Source organism: Arvicola amphibius, chromosome 9 (assembly GCF_903992535.2).
Source record: "Arvicola amphibius chromosome 9, mArvAmp1.2, whole genome shotgun sequence".
In the NCBI taxonomy this organism is placed as follows: Eukaryota; Metazoa; Chordata; class Mammalia; order Rodentia; family Cricetidae; genus Arvicola; species Arvicola amphibius.
In genome coordinates, this window is record NC_052055.2 from 92,785,134 (window position 1) to 92,810,064 (window position 24,931).

Genomic DNA, 24,931 nt, shown 5'->3' on the forward strand with positions numbered 1-24,931 from the left:
TTGAATATCTTCTACATGACTAATTTTATGATTTCAGTTCCTTTGCTGACAGTCTCTATTTAACAAGATATTTTTCTCCTACTTTACCTAGTTTCTTAGTAAGTCAGACATCTGTGTCGCCCTCAGGAACAGGTACTGTTGACTATTTTTTAGTTTTTAAATTCTTCTAGATATGAGCAGTATTTCTCTTGTGTGTTTTGTTTTTCATTTTTCATGTTTCATGTTAACGATTAGACATTTTAAACAACGCGATGTAGCAACTTTGGAAATCAGATTCTCCCCTTTCTCAGGGTCTTTTCTGTTGTTGTCGTCCTTGCTGCCACTTTTTTGTTATTGCTGTTGCTGACTGCTGAGCAGTAGCCTCTTGTCACGTGTGGATCCTAGAGTGACAGCTAGGACACTTAGTGGTCAAGTTAAATTGGATGGATATAATGTATCTATTGGAGACAGGGTGTCACTATGTAGCCCTAGGTGTCTGAAGCTCACAGAGACCGCATGCCTAGCTAGGCAGAAAATTTCTAAAAGCTCAAAGAACTAGAGACCTTTGGTATGAGTTTTGCTAAGTGTCTGTGTGCATACTGGCCCACATCTTCAGGGCTCACTTCCTGCCTATGCTCCTCCGAGGGTAGGCAGTCTAAGGCGATCACTCATAGTCTCCTTGTTCTGTCCTGAGCTTGCAGATGTCCTCGATCTATGCATAGCCCTCTGCATGTGCTGGCTTGCACGAATGTCAGAGCTTTGCAGAGGGCCTGCTCCTGTCAGTCACTGCCTAGCTTTTCTTTCAAAGATTCATCATCTGTTAAGCTTTTCTGATCAGCTCCTTGTTTGCCAAGAAGGGGTTAGTATTGCCCTCTTCAGCTGCAGTATTGAAGGAAATGGCTATTGATTTTGGTTGCTACTGCCATAGTCGTGGTAAGGATGGAATTGGGCTTCATGTGTATATAGCTGTGCTCCACCACTGAGCTCCAGCCCAGCTACAACTTTAGCCTGATTGTTTCTGATGGGGATTCTCAGAAAAACAAGCAAACAAACAAATAGTTTCTACTATGTAAACTCTGGCTTAAGCCAAATAAAACCAAGCCCTACAAGTGTTTTTTTTTTTCCTTCCAGAAATGGTCAAATAATGACAGTTACCTTAAGAATGGGCCTATGTAAGTAAGGTCTCCAATCATATCCTGTTCATTCTGGTGACATCTAGGCTACTGCTTTTCATCATTATTGCAGGTGACCACAGACTGGCCAGCAGACTAGTCAGAGTAAACAGCACGACCCTACAGTGTGCTCTGTAGCATCTGAAATAATGAGACAGGGCCCGTACCTACTAGAATTAAAGGATGCCAGTGACTTTGGTGCATGAAAAAAGCCTGTTAGGAATATTAACTAATGTGTTTCTAAATAAATCCATTTCTACCACTAGTCTGTTAAAACTCTGAAGGTTGCACTCTGCTGAGTAAACGAAGAAACAAAAACACTGGAAGGACACATACCAGAGTCCAGCAGATACTGCTCCCTAACAGGGTTTTCTCTGAATGAAAGATTTTACCACAAGCTATTGTTCTTTTTTTTTTTTTTTATTTTCAGTTTCTTTGTTTTTTTTCAGAGTATTTGCCTATGTAGTCATCTTGCTTCTGTCCCTCCGAAAAGTAGTGAGGGTTGGTGTGAGTATGAAATCTACTCCCTGAAATCTCTCCTTGCCTTCTTAGGCTGTCCTCCATGGTCAAGTCTCATTACATGACTTCGTTCCTACTTCTGATTCGCTGGCTATAGAAATGTCTTAGGTGTCTCTTCATCCTTTTTCTGTATTCAGTCTCTTTATTTGCAGTTTTGGTTAAAGTCACATTCTACATACTTACACTTAAGCAAACACTATTTATCAAAAGTCACATGGGATTTCTTTACCTTCTGCCCAGTGTAAACTATTTCTTGGAAACAATGTCATTTTCCCCCTCAAGTTACCCCATTTTGGGTCAAGCCCACTCTTCGTCCAGAAAATGGATATAGGGGGAAGAGAAGCTCTTTGGAAAGCTGTTTGAGACTTTGCGGAACTGAAACATGCTGCCTTCAGCTATTATGTTCCACTGAGTTTGCATGGTCAGAAGATTCTACGTGAAAATACAGTTAAAAGTGCTTTCTCATTTTCTGGAGGTTCTTTTTTAAATTAGTAGTAGTGGTGTGGCGTGTGTGTGTGTGTGTGTGTGTGAGAGAGAGAGAGAGAGAGAGAGAGAGAGAGAGAGAGAGAGAGAGAGAGAGAGAGAGAGAGAGAGAATGAATATGGGTGCATGTGTACCCAAATCCCTTGGAGCTGGAGTTCCTGGCATTTGAGAGCAGCCAGACATGGGTGCTAGTTAGAGCCTCAATGCAAGAAGCTCACTTAACTGCCTAGCCATTGCTCCAGTCCCAGCTGTGGAGATTTTAAGATCTTCATTTTTATTTCCTGTGTTCTGAAATTGCAATCAGAGCTGAGATAAACCCCAAAGAAATCTACACCTGGATTTATCCTAACTACACTTTTGAAAACCAAGGACAGAATTTAAAAAGCAGCAACCAACTGTGAGCTACAGAGTTAGTCCCTGTCTAAGAATACTGGCGGAGCAGGGTGAGGGAGGAGGGTGCAGGAGGAAGAGGCGTGGGAGGAGGAGGAGGAAAAGAAGGAAGATGAAGTACAGGAGCAGAGGGATACCATTGCAAATTCTTAAAAAGGCAACCAACTAGAATTATATATTGAGCAGACATTCAAAAAGATGAAGACATATGTTCAACAAAAACTAGTTCACAAGTGTTTACAGAATTATTTGTAGTAACCAAGTGGTAGAAGCAATCAGAATATCCATCAATTGAATAGTATGTGGTGTGTTCATTCAGGAGTTACTCATTAATAGAAAGGAGCAAAGTACTGGTGCATGCTGTAGCTTTAGTGAGGCTCAGAAAGCTGCCAAGTGGAAGAAGACAGGCACAAAAGGGCACACCCTGCATCACCCTGCTGTATACAAGTGTCCGGAGGAGACAAAGCTATGCAGAAAGGATTGGTGGTCTCTGGAGGCTGGAGAAGAGGGATGATAAGTGGTTGCTGGTGAGTATAGATTGTTTTCCCTTTGAAATGTGGCTCTAGTAAAAGGGTAGATGGTTGTAATGGTTACACAGCTCTGTGAGAACTTTAGGGTGGTGAATTATCTTCATGAAGACCTGAAAAGTCGAAGAAGGTACTCTGCTGAAGACTGAGTTTGTAATCAACGAAGAAACAACCCCAGCTCAAAAAAGTATCAAGAAGTATAGATTATAGAGTTCTGAGTGAGAGATAAGATACAATCTGGCATTGTAACTTTTGGTGGCTAAGAAATCAGAGATCAGAGTTGAGAGAGACAGAAAGAGGAACAGCAGGCTCAAAGCTGCAGAACTGTCTTTCCCTAGCAGGAAGCCAACCAGAGACCAGTGTGTCCACTAGCAGGTGTCTCCGGAAACTTCCAGCTTCCCAGGAAAAGAGAAAAACCTACATGCTTCTAGATGAAAAATAACATTACAAGTTCTTAAAAAGGCAGCTACCTAAAATTATATATTCAGCAAAATCAGAGACCTTATATAGTTCCATTCTTATGATAACTATCATTATTTGACCATTTTCTGAAGGAAAAGAAAATAAATTACTTATGGGGCTTGGCTTTATTTGGCTTAAGCCAGAGTTTACCCAATAGGAAAACATTTTTTTTTTCTGAGAATGTATGTCAGAAGACAGACTGGGCATGATGAGCACACTTTAACCCTGCACTTGGGAAGCAGAGGCAGGCCGGTCTCTGTGAGTCTGAAGTCCTCTTAGTTTCTACAGTCAGTTCCAGCCAGCCAGAGCCACATAGAAGGATCCTGTCTCAAAAAAGCTAATAATTCTCACAAAACTACGAGAGTGTTTAATCTACTTGTACTCAAGCAAAAAACAAGGGTTTAAAAGACTTAAAGTGGCGATCGTGTCTACTTCCAATATCCAGGAGGATTACTATATCTTTTTTTGGGAGTTCGCCTTCTTATTATCTTCTCAAGGATCCCAAATTTATAGGCTCGATGTCCTTTAATTATGGCTAGAAACCGAATATGAGTGAGTACATCCCATGTTCATCTTTATGGGTCTGGGTTACCTCACTCAGAATAGTGTTTTCTATTTCCATCCATTTGCCTGCAAAATTCAAGATGTCATTGTTTTTTACCGCTGAGTAGTATTCTAGCATGTTAAATATTAAAAAAAATTAACCATGGGAAAAAAAAAGTAATAAAAGATGTATAAAAAAAAAAAATAAAAGACTTAAAATTGAGCATTTCTCCCAAACAAATAAAGTAAGAAAGAAAATTTCTAGGTGCCTCATAGTGGAATGATTGGAGATCAAACTCAGGGAAATTTTAAGAGCAGCCAACACACACACACACACACACACACACACACACACACACACACACACACATCATAGCAATAATTAGACTGACTTGTGGTTTTATAGCAGGAAAACATAGAAACTCCTGAGACAATCTATTTAAAAGTCTTAGAGAAAATAACTACCTAGAGAGAATACCCTTCCATCATTCAGGTGCGGTAAGGTATTTTCAAACTTTCAAAACTGAAAGGATGTGTCAGCCCCTAGCCTTGCAATCTCAGCAGTGCTATGGAATGCTACTCCGGGGCAGGCGGATGATTCCAGTAGAAATTCACAGTAGAAAGGAGGACTTTTTTCTTTTTCTTTTTTTAAAGATTTATTTATTTATTTATTATGTATACAACATTCCTTCCATGTATGCTTGCATGCCAGAAGAGGGCACCATTTCTCATTTTAGATGGCTTTGAGCCACCATGTGGTTGCTGGGAATTGAACTCGGGACCTCTGGAAGAGCAGTCAGTGCTCTTAACCTCTGAGCCATCTTTCCAGCCCCCAGGAGGACTTTTTTCTAGCTCAGTGAATAGTGACTTTAAAATGGAACATGTGTATGGTAGGGAACGATAGCTGGTATGGTAATATCCATGGCACGTACTGTATAATTAGAGCCAAAAAAGTGATTTGGCTGTGGACAATATATTAGTTATTTTTCATCTGCTGTGATAAGCACTATGACCAAGGCAGCTTACAGAGGAAAGGTTATTTGGGTTCCAGAGGCAGAGTCTGTGATGCGGGAGGAGGCATGGCAGCTGCCTGCAGCATGTTACCTGCAGCAGAAGCTGAGGGCTCCGCACACTGTGAGCTTCAGGCACAAAGCAGAGAGAGCAACTACCAGTAAGGAGAGGCCTGAACCGCTCAAAGCCCACCCGTAGTGACGTACCTCCTTCTGTAAGGCCACGTTTCCTAAACCTCCCCAGAGAGTGTCACCAATTAGGAGCCAAATGTTCAGATGTCTGAGACGATGGAGGGTACTTCAGACTTCAGGGGACAGTGGTCATGAAGGATTCACCACCTCAGCTACAGCTACTCAGAACACAGCAAGACATTGTTCTTCTCTAAGCTACAGACGAACATCCCGTATCCACAGCGTACAGAGGGGAATCCCTCGTCACATCTCCCTTACTTTCTGTTTTCCTGATTCTTTCAGGCTTTTTTTTCCATTGCTTTTTCTCATCCTTACTGTCTCCCTGCCATCTTGTTCTTGCTTGTGTCTTACCAGTTGTGACTGTGAGGATGTAGTTTTGAATTAGAGGTGATAGTGTGTGTTTAGTAGTGGTGAAAATACAGACAACTTGACGGCTGCCACGTCAGCTGTCGTAAGTGCACATTGTGGCATTGGATGCGTTCGCACAGCTGTTACTACCCTCTCACCCCAGGACGTCCGCTGTCTTAAACGCCGAAAGACTTAGTGAATTTTAATACCCTTCTTATTTTTAAAGACATTTCATGTGTATCTGTAAATGCGCGCGCGCGCGCACACACACACACACACACACACACACACACACACACAACCTGGTCCCCATAAAAGAGGTCATAGAATTCCCTGGAACTGGAGTTCCAGTCAGTTGTGAATTACCATGTGGATGCTGAGAGTTGAGCCTGGGTCCCCTGCAAGAGCAGCTGAGCCGTCTCTCTCTAGCCCCTTAGTATCTTTCAAGTAAGAAAATGTATTAGCAATGACATATTAAAGTTCAATGGGTGAGCTATTTCTCCCCTTTCATAGTGTATTTTTATATCATGAGCATGTGGGAGTCATTGTAGTATACTAATCCTTCCCTGGGTCATTTTGTGATAGATTTGCTTCAGTCTTAGGATTTATTTTTGAGGTCATGAGTATGACAGATTAATTGAAATGGTCCAAGTTCTGTTTGGTTCTAAAAAGAAACATTTAAGAAATCTTACATTTGATATAGGATATAAATATGGCTTTTCCTTTTTAAAAAGAGCTTTATTTTGCCATAGAATTTTAATTTTAGTATAGCATCCATCTATATGCCGGGATTCATGGGTTATCCTACTTAGCCACAACAGTCGTAGTTCTCAGGCACATGCTGCCTGGGAACTCATTTGTTGGCTCTGAATTCTGCTCTCTGTGGACCTAAAAGGCCACCCTCAGCACAGGCTCCTCTCCACTCCTGCCTTACTGTAATGTGAGGAGGGAGAAGGGGGAAAGAAGCTGGCAATGTGAACATGTTGTCCTTGGGAGTATTGTTTTAAGCTTTCTTTGGGTTTGTTTAGAGCAACGAACTAATTAAACTTGGTCCAAAGAATTCTTTTTCCACATCTTGATTCTGTAGCTTGCAGCGAACTGCACACTCCTTCACTAGATCGAAAACCAAATAGTTTTGTGGCTGTGAGCGTCACCACCCCTCCGCAGGCGTTCTGGACCAAGCACGCGCAGACGGAGATCATCGAGGTGGGTGCTGCTGGTTCCTCTCCTCGTGCTTACAGCTGCCTGTGGCCCTGCAGAAGGGCTGCTCATTCTTGGGCATCTGCAGCTTCAGTTCCACTTCTGCGAGTTATTCCCCATGATTTTCAGTTCATGTGTACTTTTGTCATGCTCCTCTGGGTGGCCCTTAGTCTGCCACATCCATCATGAGTTTTGACAAACTCTTGGTTTGCTATTTTAAAGAAGTAACCCTATGATGGGTTGACGTTTAAGAGACGAGACCCAACCCTTCCTGTCAATTGGCTGCTGTCAATAGAGAATGATGCTCATTAATCAGTGCTTGGAAGAGTGTTTCCTGTCAGGCTGGGCCGTGCCAGTGTTTTTACTAACTTTTGTTTTTGCCTTCTTTTATGTTCTGTGCACTTTTAAAAATAATTTATATAGCTTTACCTAGGGAAGTTTACAAAATATTTTTAGATAGTTTAGCTATATATATATATATATATATATATATATATATATATCATCTATGTATATGAGTTATGATATGAAGTGTGAAGTTATGGTATGGTATGAAATTCTGATATGGAATTCCATAGAGTCTTATTTGTAATATGAATAATTATCAAATTAAGCTGTATTTTTATTTTTTCTATTTCTATACTTTTATATAAGAGGACAATAATGTAATTTTATCTCAAGTTTTCCATTTTAGAAGCCAGGCCTTCTGAGTCTCTCAGAAGCCTATCTCCAGGTCAGACCATAGATGGTCTAAGCACTTGTTGAGCACTGGCCTCACGCCAAGCTCTGTACTAATGTTGGTACCACACCCACAAGGGCATCAAGAGTTCTCATGGGGGAGGGCTGAATTTTGCTTGGTGACTTCCATGCACAGGAGTGCATGGGGAGCATTGGGGTAGCAGAGAGAGGATACAGGAGCAGCATCACTTCCGGCAGGCTTTCTAGGTAGAACGTCAGGGAATTCTGCTGCAGCAAGTCCAGATGGAGCCCTGGCTCTGCAGATCTCACAGCTAAGCCTGCACTTCTAGTCTAGAACTGTACATAGTTGTGTGAAGGCAGGCTGATAGCAGAGCATCATGGGAAATAACTGTAATAATAAGAAATAACTAAATAAGAAATAACTGTATCTTGCTTGGTGTGTGCAAGAAACAAGCTTTGTAGGCTGAGCCAGGGTGCTTGTGATACAGCACAGTAGTCACTCTGCAGGACTTGAGCAGGGACCCTGACAGGTGTCTGGGGAGTGGTGCAGGGTGACCTTAGCAGAAGGGAGAAGTGGGAAGAACAGGTGTGTGAGAAGAGGCACCAGAGTAGACCCTGAAGGAAGGTTTGTGGTCTCCCAGTCAAGCCTGTTCAGTAGACAAGGAGCACCAAGGTTGTGTCCCAGGTCTTTAGCCTGCTTTCCCGGGGCACATGGAGGGGAGATGGGAGGAGGGGCTGCCCAGCAGGCACTGAGAGACTAAATCTAAGCTGCTGACTAAGCATCGCTCGGGTACAGAGAGGCCCAGTAACTGCTTGGCTGAGGTGCTCAGCATCAATGAGAAGGGTGTGATGGAGCGCTGAGGCAAAATTGCCAGAAAATAGACACCTGTGGTCCAGAAACTAGAACCTGCTCCTAAAAGAGGATGCTCTTAAAAGGTCGGTTTTAATTATTCCAGACACAGGAGTCTGGAAATAATTACTGAAACCATCCATTTCCTCTTTCATCTGCCTGTGCACACAGCCGACAGGAGCAGCCCTGAGTAATAGGCTAAATATATGCACACCCAAAACTGTACTGCCAGGAATGCATGTGGATGTCACACCCAAACTCATTTCAGGGTTTGAAAGTCCGCTCCTGAGTGGGAAAGCTTTAGGAGTGAGTCCTCTGCTGTGGGCCTGTGGGTCATGTTGGGTTGGTGGTGATCTTGCCAGGCTGTGTGTTCCTGTGGTTGTTCGTGCTGTCATTAGCGTTTGTGTTGAGCAAATCTGTGAAAGTGTTAGTTTCCTCATTCTGAAAATGTGAGGGCAGTTCCAAAGCAATGCCTTAAAATAAAATCCAACTCTGCCTTCTGTTCCAGGGAACCAACAATCCTATCTTTCTCAGCAGCATTGCCTTCTTCCAAGACTCCCTTATCAATCAGATGACACAAATCAAGCTGTCTGTGTATGATGTCAAAGACAGATCTCAGGGAACAGTTAAGTAACGTGCGGTTTGCGGAACAGTCTCCGTTCACCTATAGTTATGTAACAGTCTGAGCAAAGTGTGAGCACAAAATTGAGTTCACTGCTGGCTTATGGGCTAACCTACATCAAAGCATGCTTGTGTCTGGATTTCATTTCTGAGCATTGTGATGGGTTTGTGAGGTAAGGGTGGGAGGGAGCCCAGTTTCCCTGGGCTGTGGCACGCAGATCAGAAAGACACCAATTATCCTTATACTGTGTCTCCCTGTTGCCCTCAGATGTATTTACTGGGCTCTGGAACATTCGTTGTCAAAGATCTGCTCCAGGACAGGCATCACAGATTGCATCTGACACTGAGGTTGGTGTTTGCTTTATTCCTTTGAAAGGGTCTGAAGTTTGCCCCTCCATCCTCGCAGAGACTGTCTAGGGGGAGGCAGTGATGTCTGCTGAGGAGAGGTAAGACCTGTCAGGACGGTGTCTTACTGCCCCCAGGACCCTGGTGCCCCAGGATGGCTGAGCCTTGCCTTAAAACTAGTGTTTATCAAGGCATGATGTTTGTTGCAGGTCTGCAGAGAGTGACCGAGTAGGTAACATAACTGTGATCGGCTGGCAAATGGAGGAGAAGTCAGACCAGCGGCCCCCTGTGACCCGGTCTTTGGACACTGTCAATGGGAGGGTGAGTTGGTACCTTTCTCATCTCCCTCGGAAAGAAAAGGAGGATTGAATATCTTTGTGCACATCTGTGCTCGTAAAGGCAGGACCTGCTGTTTGATACTGCCTTCCATGGAACCCCAGGTCTTTCTGGGGTATGGTGCCATGTGGAAAGGGAGGGCTCCTGGTCTCACATTAAAGCCCTGCTGACCTGGAGCTGGCCGCTGCTCCCTTTGCCACTCTCACCACTTCTGTGGCACAGGATCGAGAGCAGACCAGCTTGGCTGGAGGGGATGGGGCAGAGCAGGAGGTGGGAGTGAAGAGGTGGTGCAGACCTGTGCCTTCCATTGCGTTCTGGTAGTCACTGCCTTTCCCAGACAGTCACCTCCTTCACACCACATCCTCCCAGACCCACCCTTCCTATCCTCTGTCTCCTTGTGGCCCACACAGTCTCTCACCCAGACACTATTACCAATTTAGAATTCCAGCTTAAGAGCCTATCACTATCAAGGAAGCATTATAAATACAAAGACACCCGAAGTATGCTTAGAACACTAGCACTGAGGATATTCTTGGTACCCGAACCCTGAAACCCACGATGAGATGACTTAGAAGTAGGCATGCGTGGAGTGTGGGGAGGGACATCATCAGCATGTCCACTGTAGATTAACGCTGCGCGTTCAGCTGCCAGCTCTTGTGTGATGCACGAGGCCCCTTTTCTGCCGGCACTCTGGAGTCCTCCGTCTCAGTGTTCTTGTGATTTTCTGTGCCTGTTATCAGATGGTTCTGCCTGTGGATGAGAGCTTGACCGAGGCATTGGGAATCCGGTCCAAGTATGCTTCTTTGCGAAAAGACACCTTGCTGAAATCAGGTAAGCAACTTCTATTGATGCCCTTGCATCTCTTGTGACTGTCCACCCACCATGAGTGTCACAGACATGCCCCAAATGCCACCTGTCTGCTGCTGTTCTTCAGTACAGCGTTTTCTGCAGCATGTAGAGCCAGTGATCTCGTAAGGAAGGGCTCCTTTATTTCACGTTCATTTGACATTGGTTTTAGTGACTGACCGTGTGACCGCTCCAGCTCCTCACACTTTAGAGTTACTTCTGTCTTCTGACATAGGGATGAGTGTCAGGTACAGCCACTTGGCGGGACTTGGTTTAAGTGGTTTTTGTTTTTTTGTTGTTGCTGTTTGCTTTCTTGGGAAAAACAGGGCTTGACATCCCTGAGGGCCTGAGTAGGGGGAACCATGCAAGCAGGTCTGCAGCCATTTCTCCCACAGCCTATCTTCTTGTGTTCTCACCTCAGTGTTCGGTGGTGCCATCTGCCGCATGTACCGGTTCCCAACCACTGATGGCAACCACCTACGGATCCTGGAGCAGATGGCAGAGAGTGTCCTCTCCCTGCACGTGCCTCGGCAGTTTGTGAAGCTGCTGCTGGAGGAAGATGCAGCCAGGTGAGGTCATATGGGTGAAGATTCAGCACCCTGTGTCGTGTGCACACCTATGCCTTAGACACGCTACAGCACAGACCCAGGCTCTGCCTCATGCTTGCTTAGCAGCCCTAGCCTTCCAGAGTCTTAGTTTGCTCCTCTGTCTCACAGATTGCTGGGAAAGAATTTCACAAGGATGTGTTCTTGAAGTCCCAGAGGCTTGGCTAATATCTTCCCTTTGTCTGTCTCTTTTTCCTCGTGTTCGTCCTGTTTGGAAGATGATCCTTCAGGGCACTCTCCTGCTATGGAGCAAAGCTCTCATCCTGAGGCATATGCTTTTTTCAGTTCCAAGTAAGAGTGAGGCTTTTTTGTGTCTGTCTAAGACTGTGACCTCCACACCTTTTTCTAAATCTGTGTTAGTGATTAACACCATGTAATCAGAGTTCCAGTATCCTAATACAGATGTTTTCATTTTTACCCTGAAAAGAAAATTGAAATATGAGAAAAATAGCAAGAATCAGGGAGTACCACATACCTTTTATCTAAATTTTACCAACTGGTATTCTGCTGTTTTATTCTGTTTATGTGCATATTTATCATAATTTTAACTTACAGTTGTTATTTATGCATATTTATATAGCTATAATCAGTTTCCCTGCGCATCTTCAGTTTTCATGTTTTATTTTCACCGCTCTGGTGAGGCGTATGTGCCACGATGTCATGTGGAGGTCAGAGGACTCAGTTCTCTCTTTCTACCATGTGGTTCTTGGGGTCTAACCGGCAGCAAGCACCTTCATCCACGGCCGTCTCCCCACGCTCATGCTGTGACTTGTTTTTATTGTTGCCTGCTTTGTTTGAAAGAGCCCCTTCATTGTGCAGGTGCTTTAGAGCCAGTTAAGTTGTTGGCAGAAACTCGGTGTGGGCAGCAAGGACTCTCAGAAAGGGAGATGGGACCACTCCCAGAAGTGTGAGACTGTCGCGTGTGTTTGACCTGGAAAGGGAGTTGTTAGAGTGATTTCTCACATCCCCTGTCCCTTCTGTTCTTAGAATGGCATCATCCTGCAGAGGACTCTGCCAGTGCCTGCATGGTACCTTCAGGGCACCCGGCAGAGTTACTCCTTAACTGCTCCTTTCCCTCCCCACACCCGCGGTTGTCCTTCAGCGTTTACCTCGTTCCTGTAATGCTTCTCCATGTGCTTCCCCTGCACTCAGTGATCTCTCCCAGCATCTTGTGTCTGGCTGCTTGGTTGCCCTTTAGACTGGCAGTATAACTGCTGGCCGGGCCCACAGACAGCACTGCTGCTTCTCCTACACTCTGTGTTCTCGTCGCAACTGCAGGGGAGGTGAGTCAGCCCTGTGGCCTGATGTGTGTGTCTTGTTTACAGAGTGTGTGAGCTGGAAGAGTTGGGGGAGCTGTCCCCTTGCTGGGAGAGCCTCCGGAGGCAAATTGTCACCCAGTATCAGACAATCATCCTCACCTACCAGGAAAATCTGACTGACCTCCATCAGTACAAAGGTGGGTGTGGTCCTGTCCTCCCAAGGTGCATGCATATCCCACGTCCCCAGCCAGATAGCTCAGAAGCTTACTGATTATCTTGAGTGGGTTTCTAAAAATAGATTCTCATGTAGGTGTGAATTATTTCAACTCTGAGCTTTTCAGATCTTAATTAAAATGATAAATTGGTAAATTGCAAGAAGGCTTTCTATGGGGTTATTTCTTAAAACAGCTGCTGTAGAATAGGTTGAAGCAGGGCAGTGTCTCAGGTTATCTTGGTTCATGTGGATTCTTCTGGGTCTTACACCACTGAGGACCATAAAGGATGTTATCTGTTTGTCTGAAGCAAAGTAGTTTTCTAGTTTAAATATTCATTGTCATTCTTACTGAATGTGTAAATTGTCAGAGTGCAGCTCTCTATTTTAAGACTCGAAAGAGAAAGTAAAGTTCAGACACTTCAACTTTTTTTTCTAACTTGCTTTTTTCCTTCCCGACTGGAGGCTGGGGGTTAAGCCCAGGGCTCCCTGCCTGCCAGGAAAACACCCCGCCACTGTTTATTCTAAAATGATAGCTGATTTTCAAGCTATGAGAATTCTTTTTAATCTGTTTTCTTTTTATCCCAAATGGGATGAATTTTTCATTTCTTGTTTCCATTTTTCAGAGTACTCTCTTTTTCTTATGACATTTATTTTATAAAGATGAGTTTTATTTTATTTTTGAGATTATTATATAATTACAGCATTTCTCTTTCCCTTTCCTCTCTTCTTTGCAAGTATTATTTATCTCTGGTTTCTTTCCTTCTATATGATGCTTTGTCAGTTTAAGGAAAATCTTAAACCCTTAATGCGACTTTCATACAGAATATAAGAGCTTGTGCATAAACTTAGCTCAGAGGTCAGACAAGATGGTGTGTGCCACAGGTCCAAGCTCGAACAAGTCTGAGTGAATTGCTTAGAGAGATGGCAGCATCTACCTGAAGGGTTGAGGCACCTACCCAATAAATGCTGGATAATGTTCCCGAGCAAGCGTGAAATCCGTGCAAACTGAGTTTACTGGCTAGAGCTTCTCAAGTGTCAAAAGCTAGTCTGAGAATCTTAGTTAAACATGGGCCTTGGTCTTATTTCTTGCGGTGTCACGAGACAGACACACCACAGGCCTGAGAGTCACTGTGTGGCTTCCAGACTCCTGTGCCAGAAGGCAGAGCGCACAGCTGCCGTCTGCTGGAGAGCCACAGGTGTTTCTTATGGCCGCAGTCTTTATTTCTTCCTCTTCCGTTGTCATTCTCATCGTAATCCCTTTGGCTGGTAGATACCTGATCCTCATTTAGTTGTGGATTCTGGATTCTGATTCTAGAAATAAGATCGTGGTAACTGGTTACATTGTCTGGCTTCTAGCAACACACATGTGTGAGGGAACTTTACTAGAATGTTCTGGAGAAGGTAGGCGGGCTTCAGTGCTGTGTAACCTGTTTATCTTGATGGACCCAAGGTGAGGAGCAAACCTCTTCATCACTGCAGATCAAGCTGTGCTGTTCCAGAAAGACCGGTTTCTAGGCTCTTGGATGAGAGCAGTCTGTAGAGGTGGCAGGTTGTCTCTGAGATGGTCCTCGTGTTGACATCACACTGCCTAAGATGACATCTGTGTGTCATGTCTGTGAGCTGACGGCCTCATCACTACTGTAACCTAAAGTCCTTATCCCTGGTCTGCTCACTGGATAGCATTCAGAGCCAGTTCCTTATTGTCTTGAATGGCCACTCAGAATTTTCTAGGCCCCTGTGGAGATACACCTGCTTCTATGCATCAGCAGCTCTGGGTTACTGCTTTCCTGCTCTTGCATGATGCATGTTGATGGCTCTGTTTTCTGTGTTCCATTTCTTAGGTCCTTCATTTAAAGCAAGCAGTTTGAAAGCAGATAAAAAGTTAGAATTTGTTCCCACAAACCTGCACATACAACGGATGAGAGTTCAAGATGATGGAGGCTCAGGTACTGAATGTTTTTACCCTGTTGTTGAGTTGTGTTCCACTCCTTTCTTTCTGTATACTTGGCCCATGAATTGCCCTATATCTGGCTCATTTTTTCTCATATGTTCCATTGCTGGGCAGCAAGAGAAAACAAATGTACACAGGCACACACACACACACACACACACACACACACACACACCTTGCAGGGGGAGCACAGACGTACGCGCGCGTGCACACACTTACATACGCATACACAGACACTCCCCCTACAGACCTTTGAAGAATTTCAATTACAGAGCCCAAACCTCTTCTGTATATATCTTCAACTTCCTTTTGTTTTTATGGTAGAAAGTTACCCATCAGTGAGCCTTTCCCAGGAGGAGTAGAAGTGAGCATTTAGCAGCCCAGGTGGCTTTACCTTTAGACACCAACTTTCCTACTGAATAGTCAGTGTTGGGTGCAGCAAGCCCCTTTTCAGCCCCTGGATGTTGGATCAGGGAGCCATAGGCTGTTTGCATGTGGGCTGTTGGGTCCCAGAGTGCTGTGCATATTGCTGTAGCTGGCCTGTCTACAGGCCTGATCCCAGAGTAACGGAGGAAAGCTTTCTGTCACTCAGATCAGAACTATGACGTTGTCACTATCGGAGCCCCAGCAGCACATTGCCAAGGTTTTAAGTCAGGAGGTCTTCGAAAAAAGCTGCACAAGTTTGAAGAGACCAAGAAACAGTAAGTAAAGGAGGGTATTTGTGCCTTGCCCAGCTGTGTCTGATGTTTGTGGAGTTAAAGTAAAGAATCAAAACAAAACCGCAAAAACATGCAGCCATCTGATCTGCTTCTGCGCGGCTGGAGGAGCTGCTGTAGGGACCCCGTGCTACTGTGTGTGTGTATGCGTGTGGCTGAGTGAGTGAGTGGCGAGGGCATCTAACCAATAGTTGAGTTCTTTCCATGTGAGCAGCACACAGAGTGGGCCCTGAGTGTGGCTTCAGGCAGCCGCCTGTGTGCAGTTACTGCTGCCTCGGCTTCCTTCAGAATCTCTGGTTAGTTGGTGGAGCACTAGACTTGTAAGCCTCTGACGTGACTCTACTTTCAGGGATCATTGCTATGGTTCGTAGAGCCCCTGGCAGTCTGTGTCCTTTCCTAAAGGATGGTGGTGGCACCTATTCCCACTGCTGAAAGGACCTAGAGGGTTGTGCAGTTCTGTCCTGAGCAGAACGTTGCCAGACAGGCAGGGTGTGGAAAGGCCTCTCAGATGAAGCATTCCTTGGGTCCCTTTCGATGTGTCACCTGGCAAAATGGAGCAAAGGGGCGTGAGATGCGTGCGATGAGTGATGGCCTTGTGAAGTTCTTGGGTAGACTGAGATGGAGGAGGTAGCGTAAAGAGCTCAGTTTCAGGAGACTGTTACGGTCTGAGTGTGTTTGGGCGACTGTGGAGCACGCATGAATATAAGGTGAGGAAGAGAGGAGACCAGAGAGGCAGGACTAGTCCGGTTATCCCAGGAGGGATAGCAGAGAGCTCTTAAGGTGGGAGGGAGTAAGACAGGGTGTTACTGGAATGCCCCTGCAGACCGTGATCTTGAGTTGAGAGGAGGATGGTTTGGGAGACAGGAAACAAAGATCCAGGGAGCCCCAGAGGCTCCCATGTGGTGGTGGAGGTAGGTGGAGGAGGGTGCTAGCGCAGGTAGGGTGTACACCTGCCCGGGTCTGCTGCTGTGGCCAGCGTGAGGGTACTGCACAGCTGGATCAGGATGCCGGACAGGTCAGAGCAGCGGCCCGTCAGGGACCGTCTGAGTCAGGAAGCCAGGTCAGAGTGCCACTGGTGTGGGTGACGACTGAGCAGGGCAAGAAAGGACAATCCAGTGTTGTCAACCAGCCCTAGATATGGGGAGGAGAAGCATGGAAAGGCCGGGCTCAGCAAAGCCTTTTCAGCATTCTAGTGAGGTGGTCCGTCTTGATTGCTCCCTACCGAGCAGACAAACTGGGGAGCCAGACTTGCCTGGCCATTCATGTCCTCAGTGCCCTAAGGAGTAGGAAATGCAGAGCTTCCGGTGGCCATCGCAGTTCTTTCTGTGCAGGCGGCCAAAGGGTGTGTGTCTCGCCATCGCCTGAGCCGTATGGAAAGAGTGGGTGTATGAGCTGAGGCGGACCAGTTCCCTGAGAGAGAAAGTCCATTCATCCCAGACTAGGAGGGGACACCTGGCGTTCCCTTGTCCCTGAAAGGTTGCAGTTTTGATGCCAGATGACTTCACTTTTTAGCCTCAGAACTTACTTTCCCAGTGCCTCTTGTGGTCTCTCAGATGGGTGATACAGATTTTATGTAACCGTACTACTGTCGGAAATCCACCTTCCGGCAGGGTGTGCTCTCTGAGCTTTCCTTAAAATGTGGATGTCCTGTGCCCCAGAAGGGCGACCCTGGGGGCTTGAGTGTAGGCCAAAACTTGCTCCAGGGAATAAGAATTTGACTCATAAGTTTATTTATGCCCAGAATCATGGCCTCAGCAAATTGCCACTAAGTATTTTGAGAAAAAGAAAATCAGTCAGCCTTTAAATTTTGTTTTGCCTGTAGGATTTTGCTAACAATCGCTAATGCTTCATTTTTGGTTTTTTTTCTTTAGCAGTTTTGAGGAGTGTTGGTGAGTTTTCTGTCTGTAGAGAGAGTGTATGTTGATTCTTGCTCTTGTGCAGAGAAAGCCTGTGCTGTTCTTCATCTGGGGTGGCTCCATCCCATTTGCTGCGTGGCTCTGGGTTTCATGTCCTGTAGGCAGAGCTCTCCTTCCAACTGCAATGTTCTTTGATAATGAATAGCCAGTCTGCAGTCTGCAGCCTTCCTTTCAAAGCCGACAGCAGTTTCCTCCTGCATTCAGTAGAGACAGAGCCAGTTTGCCCCTCCCAGGATGCACACGAGCCCATTCAGGGCCCTGGGTGATTGAGTAGCACATCAGCCCACTGGTACATTTGGCAGTGTATACCTTTACCCAGGGACCCACCTTGTAGATCCAGGCCATTAAGAACCTTTTTCTTTTTTCTTTTGTTTTGGTTCAACACACGGTAGGCAAAGGTTAATTCCTGGCTACTACTCTCAGTTCTCTGATCTTCCAGATTTTCACCCCACTATCTGACTCCAGATAAGATATTGATTAATTTTATTAAGATTAATTAGATTAACACTTCACTGCATTCCAACCGTTTAAATTTTTTTTTTAATTTTGAGACAGAACTCATTAAATCCACCCAAGATGACCTTGAACTCACCCTGCAGCCAAGGTTTTTCTCAAATTTGTAATCCTCCTGCCTCAGCCTTCGGTAGCTGGGATTACAGATATGTGGCATCATGCCTAGTTCAGGGAGGCTCGCTCTTTTCCATAGGAGGAGGAGTCAGATTCCCAAGGGCCTGAGGTATTAGCAGTGAAAGTAAAGCATGGAGAGCCACGGGCCCCACTGTTCCTTGGTAAGTTCCAACCCGGGTGTTTTATGTGACCGTGATCTAGAAAGTTCTTCAGGTTCCATCTTAACTGAAGACACCAGACCTTCCATATCTCAGGATGGGCTTGGTTACTACCGTGCTTTTACACTCTTCTCCCATGATTCCAATTTTTTCTAAGACAGGTGGGGACCTTCCCGCCTGGGAGCAAGGGGACACCCAAATCTGGGGGTGGAGGCAGTTCCACAGGACTGTCAACTGTGCATTGACAGCCTCACTCTTCATAGACAGAGCTGCTGTGCGTGTTAGGTACTCCACTTACGCGTACATAGCATTCTGCGTTTAGCCCATTGCCTCCACTGTGAGGAGGTATGGGGCAGCAGATCTGGGGTAGGGTTTAACTTGAGGCCATTGTCCTGGGCCTGTTGCCACAAGAGGTGGGAGCCCAGAAAATGACGAACAGAGATGCCCTTCTGCTGGAGGACTGTGTGCTACAAGGCAGTAGAGCTGCTGCACCCCACCCATTGTCTCGGTGTGGCTCCTGATTTAGGAACTGACTAAATACCTGCACTTATGTGTTCTTGAAGTCCCCAAGAGCAGTTCTTGGAACTTGCCCATCCGTACCTTCACCACGCCCTTTCGTGTGTCAGTCCTACTATAACTTGCCTTCTTAGAGCACAGGGTGAGCGGGGGTGATGCACACCTGTCAGCGTATGCAAGCCCATGGGCACACACAGCATAGACCTACACACACAGCACATAGTGCATGTAGACTCTAAAGGTTGAGGACAAGGAAGAAGAGATTCTGTTTTTAAATTCTTTTTGGAAATGTATTGGCAGGACCCGATTGTCCCAAGCAGCAGCTATTCATTTGGGAGAGATTGCAGATTGGAAGTAGCTCATGCTCGCGGTGCTGTGGAATGACTCTCGTGCTGCACAGGCTCATCGCCATCTGCTGCATGGGCTTCTGGCAGATCCATCATTGTCCGTTGTGGTGTGTGGGCTTGTGGTGATGGTGTTTCTTTCTGGGGCAGTTTGGTTTGTGGTGTTTGCATGTTTGCCCTGTAGTCCAGAAAGGGCAGTGGTGGTTTCTTTCTGACTTGCTCCTGGGTCTCTCTGGAAAGGTCTCAGGCTTCTCTCTCCCCAAACAAGTTGGGTAGGATGTGGTGAGGGCGGGTCACTATTGTCCCTCATTCCTGGAACTCAAGGTCAGCCCTTCATTTCAGAAGGAAAGGGACAACATTCTGTCCAGAGCTCAGTGTTCTTAACTCCTAGGAGACCTCTGCATTGGGGACTTTTATGTCTCTTCCTTATTTTCTTAGGCATCCTCAGATGGTCTCAAAAAATTAATAATGTTTGATTGAGACCTGAGCTAAGAGAAATAAGCTTATTGTTGCCATCTTGGATGGCCACACATGCTGACCCCACCCATGAAGCTAGGGCATATGAATTGGCCCCTCAGAGGCTCCCGATTATGCTAGGCAGCAGCTGGCCTTGCACTTTGCCGTCTTCTTCCCATATACATATGCTGCTTGGTGGCGAGGAGCCAGGAAGGAGCAAGGACTGGGGTTTCAGAGGTATTGAGGTGTTGGACCTGCCTTTGTTGGCAAGGTCTCTACTTTCTCTTATGGAATGTTGTTGTCAACATAAGGACGTCTTGTAACAGGAGAAAGGAGTTCCAGTATTGAGAACTTGCTGTGGTTAATAAATATACAAGATAAAGATGTGGGTTTGCACACAGGAAGTCTAAAGGCCCTGATGGCCCAATGAAGAAGCAAACATTAGAGTATGGTTTTTGGTTCTTTGTCTTTTTGCTTTGTTTTAATATATAGTCCAACATCTATTACAGTGTGGTAATTTGATCCTTTCTGGTGTAAGCAGACCCCAGATCTCTACTGAAAGATTGCTTATAAGTTAATAGATGAAATTTCTAGATAATATCCCAGCATTGGGTAATTATTACAGTGATATTCCAATCTATTTATAGACATGTACATGCTTGTGGTAAATATGCAGACATATATAGATACAAGTACACATAAAAGTCTTTGTCTTCTATTTGTATATTTCATACTTCTTCTTAGATAAAAAGGATCTTTCAAGAGTGACCTTTACCCATCAGAGACTAAACTTCGGCAGGAAGATACCCCTTTATTTTAGGGTTAGTTGTGGGTGGGGTGGATGACTTTGGAGAGCCCCTTAGGACCTGTTGTTCCTTTTAGTACGTCATCTAGCTGCCAGTCCATAATCTACATACCACAGGACATCATCCGAGCCAAGGAGATCATTGCCCAGATCAACACCCTGAAAACCCAAGTTAGCTACTACGCAGAACGACTCTCAAGGGCGGCCAAGGATAGGTCTGCCACTGGCCTTGAGAGGACGCTCGCCATCTTGGCAGACAAGGTAGGAGGGGCTGCCCAAATGCATGTGGGGTGGAGAGATCCCTTGGTCTGGAAACTACTAGACCACCTAGGGCTACCCAGGCATGTCTAGAGCGGGCCTCAAGAGAGTAGCATTGTGATGACCTTGAAGGTTTCTCTTTTATGTCCACTACCCACAAAGTAACTGGGAAGTTTGGGGATCTGCCCATGGTCAGAGCCCAGGCTGTGATTCTCAGGTGTGACTTGAAGCCAGTGTATTGATGTGTCTTCTAGCAAGTAAATCTTCACATTCTTTTCTTGGGACTCATTGCACACATTAGCTTCCTTAGTGACTTCCTAGTAAGCACCTATGTAGCAATTATTCAGACATAAGAAATGAACAATATAATCTTATTGGCTTACACATAATTAATTTTAAAGAGTCTGTTTAACCATAACTCAGTCCTGATTAAAAATCTGCATGCTGAATACTGCATACCATCAACTTCTGATAGATGGTGCTCTTTCCCATTACTCTGTCTCTTTCCCTTCGCACACAGATTCTGATTACACCTCTCCACCCACTCCTGATTTGCTGGGCAGGAGCTCTTGTTCTTGTTCTTGTGTTGTGTTCTCCACATGAGTTTTCACAGTATGAAGACAGACCACTAAGAAAGGAAGCTGTAGTTGTCAGCAGTAAAGCTAGGACGACAGAGCTCCTATTGCAGTCTCCAAGGCCAGACGTGCAATGCCAAGAGTCCAATAGCTCAGAGCCTGGAACAGTAAAAAATGCTTTAATAGTTGTACCAGAGTCATGTGTGACTTCTAGGGATTAGTCCCTGGAAGGCTGGGACACATTCTACCATGTTGTCAAGGCTGGAGCCCTTTGCTCTAGTGAGCTGGGGTAAAAGGCAAACATAGCCAGAAAATGTCAGTTAGGATTCCTCAGCCCCTTCTGTTCTTCCTTGACCACTTCTGTGGTAAACAGATCTTAAATAGACCCCTGTGTCCTCTAGTCTCCCAGGGAATTCTTGCTGAGATTGCCCCTGCCAGGTCACATGCTGCCTTTGTATTCAGGTACCCTAGAGAATGCCATCCTGGTAAGCTCTGTGGAACAGGATGGGTGGCAGAAACCTTGGCCTTAGCCTGTTTTCTTCTCCAAGAGAAAGCATGCTTAGCAACCCTGGCTTGTGTGTTCCCACAGACCCGGCAGTTGGTCACTGTCTGTGACTGTAAGCTGCTGGCCAACTCCATCCATGGCTTGAATGCAGCACGGCCTGACTACATCGCTTCTAAGGCCTCCCCTACCTCCACTGAGGAGGAACAGGTGATGCTTCGGAATGACCAGGACACCCTCATGGCCAGGTGGGCAGGGAGGAGCAGCCGATCTTCCCTGCAGGTGGACTGGCATGAGGAGGAGTGGGTAAGTCTGCTGCCCCTGCCTATGGCCCTGCTGCTAAACTCTAGAACTGCTGCTGTGTCTTCCCTCACGTAGTGTCTAAAAGGCCAGCTCCAGGTCTGCTTCCCTGATGGCTCTAGGCCTCTTGATACTGAGACGTAGACTATTTCTAGACCATAGAGGGTGTAAATTGTCTGCGATTGCGCTGGGAGCCGGGCCTCTCTCTCCTCAGCCCTCTGCTCACCCTTTGCCCGTTAGGGCTCTTCACGTCCAGATGTAGGCGCTCAGGTGCTCAGGCTCCTACTGCCCCTGACATGTCACTTTGTTGTCCCAGAGGTGGCCAGAGGACTGGCTCCTTGTCTATTTAGGAGGGGACTCATGCTACAACTTGTCATTGTTGGGGCTTCTGCTCAGAGGGATCCTGTGAAGCACTGAATTATTAATCAGCAGCAAAGTGTTCCTCCAGCCCAGGCATCCTGTGGTCTGTGTGGGTTTCTGCAGCTCACTTCAGCCTGCCCTCTCCTCCTCCCAACGCCCCCACCCCTGCCACCAGCTGTTTCTACTCCTGTCCATCAGAAAGGGACCTCAGTGTGTGGTGATTATAGGCGGCCTGCAGTGGAAGGAGGCCCTATAGGAGCTCTTAGTGCCTGTGGCCTGTTGGCCGAGACTGGAAGGCTGTCTGTCTTCCGTAGAGTTGGCAGCCAATGTCTGCCAAGCTTTTAAGTCAGTGACCACAGGCGGCAAATTGTCTTTGAAAAACAAATCTGTTTTGAATGGTGATTTAGACATCATCAGGCTGGGGCTAGGGGAGAGATGGGGGTAGGCTGTGTTTTGTTCTTGTTTTTCTGTTGCTCAAATTGACCCAGACGGTCTTCTTGGTTTTCAGGAGAAAGTGTGGCTGAATGTGGACAAGAGCCTGGAGTGCATCATCCAGCGGGTGGACAAACTGCTGCAGAAGGAGCGTCTTCATGAGGAGGGCTGTGAGGACGTTTTCCCCTGTTCAGGCACCTGTGCCAGCAAGAAAGGTAACCGGGACAGCCAAGCCTACTGGATCAGACCGGAGGACCCCTTCTGTGACGCCCCCTCCTCGACATGCCCCTCCTCCATGCCCACTGCTGCATGCCATCCTCACCCAAGCACACGTGCGTATGCATCCACGCTTCCCATGCTGCCTCAACTTGTGGCTCATCACGTCTGTGTGTCCGTGTCTCTGATTCCATGCCCGCCTCCCCCAAGCAGACTACAGCGGAAGGCTGTCAGGCTATGCAGGGTGCAGGGGGAGTCCACCAGCAGATAGGCAGGTGGAGGTTCCTGTTGTCTTTCCATGCAGCTGGAGCCCACTGAATCTGCATCGCCACCATGGGCAGATTGTGCCCTCCTGGGCCACAGTGTCATGGCTGTAAAGTCTTTTCAGGTTTATAAGCCAACCTGAAAACCTGATGGGGGCTGGATGCAGATGTCTCTGTGGTGTTATTTTTGTTGTGTTGGGAATGGATAGACTGATTTTTTTTTTTAAAAAAGTAAGCTTTGTAGGAACGATGGTGGATGAGGGGTGCTTGCAGCCTCACAGGCTCTTCTCATTGGCTGGCATACCCTTATCCAGCAGAAATATGTTGCTGAAGGTCTTGTAACTCAGTCAGATGGCAGGGAAGTTAGACTGACCTGTTTGACCGCACTCTTAGAGGGGGACCTTGAGTGTAGAGCACACTTGAGAAAGGGACACAAAGCATATTGAGTACTGCCCTCAGGCAAGCTTGAAGGCTGAGGACTGATGTGTCTACAAACAAGTGGATCCTTGTCCCTCCTCTTTCATGCCTCTCACCTTTTCTTCTGTAAGAGCTGAAGAAATCTTGAGTCAAGTCATCTGAGCCCTGGCTGCACACCAGCTTCAGCCTTCTCTTCCCTCTCCTTGGGGAGCTTTAAACTGCAGTAAGGACACCCAAGATGTGCAGGGCTAGGGTTCGTGTGATGAGGACTCTGAAATTCTCACTTGACAGTGGCCATTGAAGGCAGAATCATGCGCTTTTACCAGAGTTCTCCGTACATCCTTCATGCGTTGCGTGTCCTCTGCCTCCCGTCCTGTCTGCATTGTGTCTAGGGCACTGTCCTCCTTGAAGCTCTGTCTCCGCAGCGTCCACGTCATCTACTTTTCTATCTTAGGGGATTACAGCTGTCACCTTTCCAAGCCTGGGACTGATTCATCAAACTAGTTTGTGTTTGTTTTGTTCTCATTTTCCTGTTTATTTTTTTTTTCCTCAAAGTTCATTACTTACTTCTCTTTAATCGTAACTTGTCTGTAGGACTGGGGATATAGTTATGTGGTAGATCCCCTGCTACTGTGTATGAATGAGGCCACTTCAGGACTGAAGAAGAAATGTATATGATTTTGTTTGTAACTTTAAATAATTTCTGCAGATACAGAAGAAAAATGGTTAGATGGTTTAAAATCTAGGAGCTAGTGTGTTGTGTGATCGGGCTGTCTGTCTTTGTGTCTCACTTGTCTGTTCTTGTCCTAGTTAGGTTTCTATTGCTGTAATAAAGACCATGACCAAAAGCAACTTGGGGAAGAAAAGGTTTATTTGAGCTTAGAGCTTCTAGTCTGTCATCCAGGGAAGTCTTGGCAGGAACTCATGCAGAGACCATGGAGGAACACTCCTTGCTGACTTACTCAGCCAGCTTTCTTATACAACCCAGGAGTGGCACCACCCAGAGTGGACTGGGCCCTCCCACATCAGTCCCTAATTAAGAAAATACCTTATGAGCTTGTCGACAGGCCAGTCTGGTGGAAATATTTTCTCAACAGCTGAATTGTTAACCCAGGATCTGTGTACATCCCAGCCTCTTGTAACCCTAAGATCACATCCTGAATTGTTAACCTGGGATTTGTGTACACCCCAGCCTTTTATAACCCTAAGATCACATATTGAATCGTTAACCCGGGATCTGTGTACACCCTAGCCTCATGTAACCCTAAGATCACATACTGAATTGTTAGCCTGGGAGCTGTGTATACCCCAGCCTCTTGTAACCCTAAGATCACATGCGGAATTGTTAGCCTGGGAGCTGTGTACACCCCAGCCTTTTGTAACCCTAAGATCACATGCTGAATTGTTAGCCTGGGAACTGTATACACTCTTGCACTCCTGAGAGCACGTGCTGAAGTTTGCCAGTGAATAGGGAGAAAGTCCCTCGTGGTCATCAAATCTCAAAGGACTCCATGACCTA

General features: G+C 46.1%; 1 protein-coding gene across 12 annotated transcripts in view; it reads left to right on the plus strand.

Annotated features, from left to right (window-relative positions):
* Positions 1-24,931, plus strand: part of Inpp4a (inositol polyphosphate-4-phosphatase type I A) — a 115,466-nt gene that overhangs the window by 63,528 nt on the left and 27,007 nt on the right. For 3 of the 12 annotated variants that reach the window (XM_038344283.1, XM_038344287.1, XM_038344288.1), the window contains 13 exons: positions 6,713-6,831; positions 8,883-8,999; positions 9,264-9,343; positions 9,550-9,661; positions 10,417-10,507; positions 10,944-11,091; positions 12,453-12,583; positions 14,442-14,546; positions 15,144-15,252; positions 17,139-17,156; positions 20,167-20,350; positions 21,512-21,730; positions 22,593-22,848. In XM_038344283.1, the coding sequence (XP_038200211.1) occupies positions 6,713-6,831; positions 8,883-8,999; positions 9,264-9,343; positions 9,550-9,661; positions 10,417-10,507; positions 10,944-11,091; positions 12,453-12,583; positions 14,442-14,546; positions 15,144-15,252; positions 17,139-17,156; positions 20,167-20,350; positions 21,512-21,730; positions 22,593-22,848 (1,689 nt within the window). Of the gene's footprint in view, positions 1-2,931; positions 3,071-6,712; positions 6,832-8,882; positions 9,000-9,263; positions 9,344-9,549; positions 9,662-10,416; positions 10,508-10,943; positions 11,092-12,452; positions 12,584-14,441; positions 14,547-15,143; positions 15,253-17,138; positions 17,157-20,166; positions 20,351-21,511; positions 21,731-22,592; positions 22,849-24,931 lie in introns of those variants that run through there. The other 9 variants (XM_038344289.2, XM_038344292.1, XM_038344290.2 and 6 more) reach the window with 6 other exon arrangements.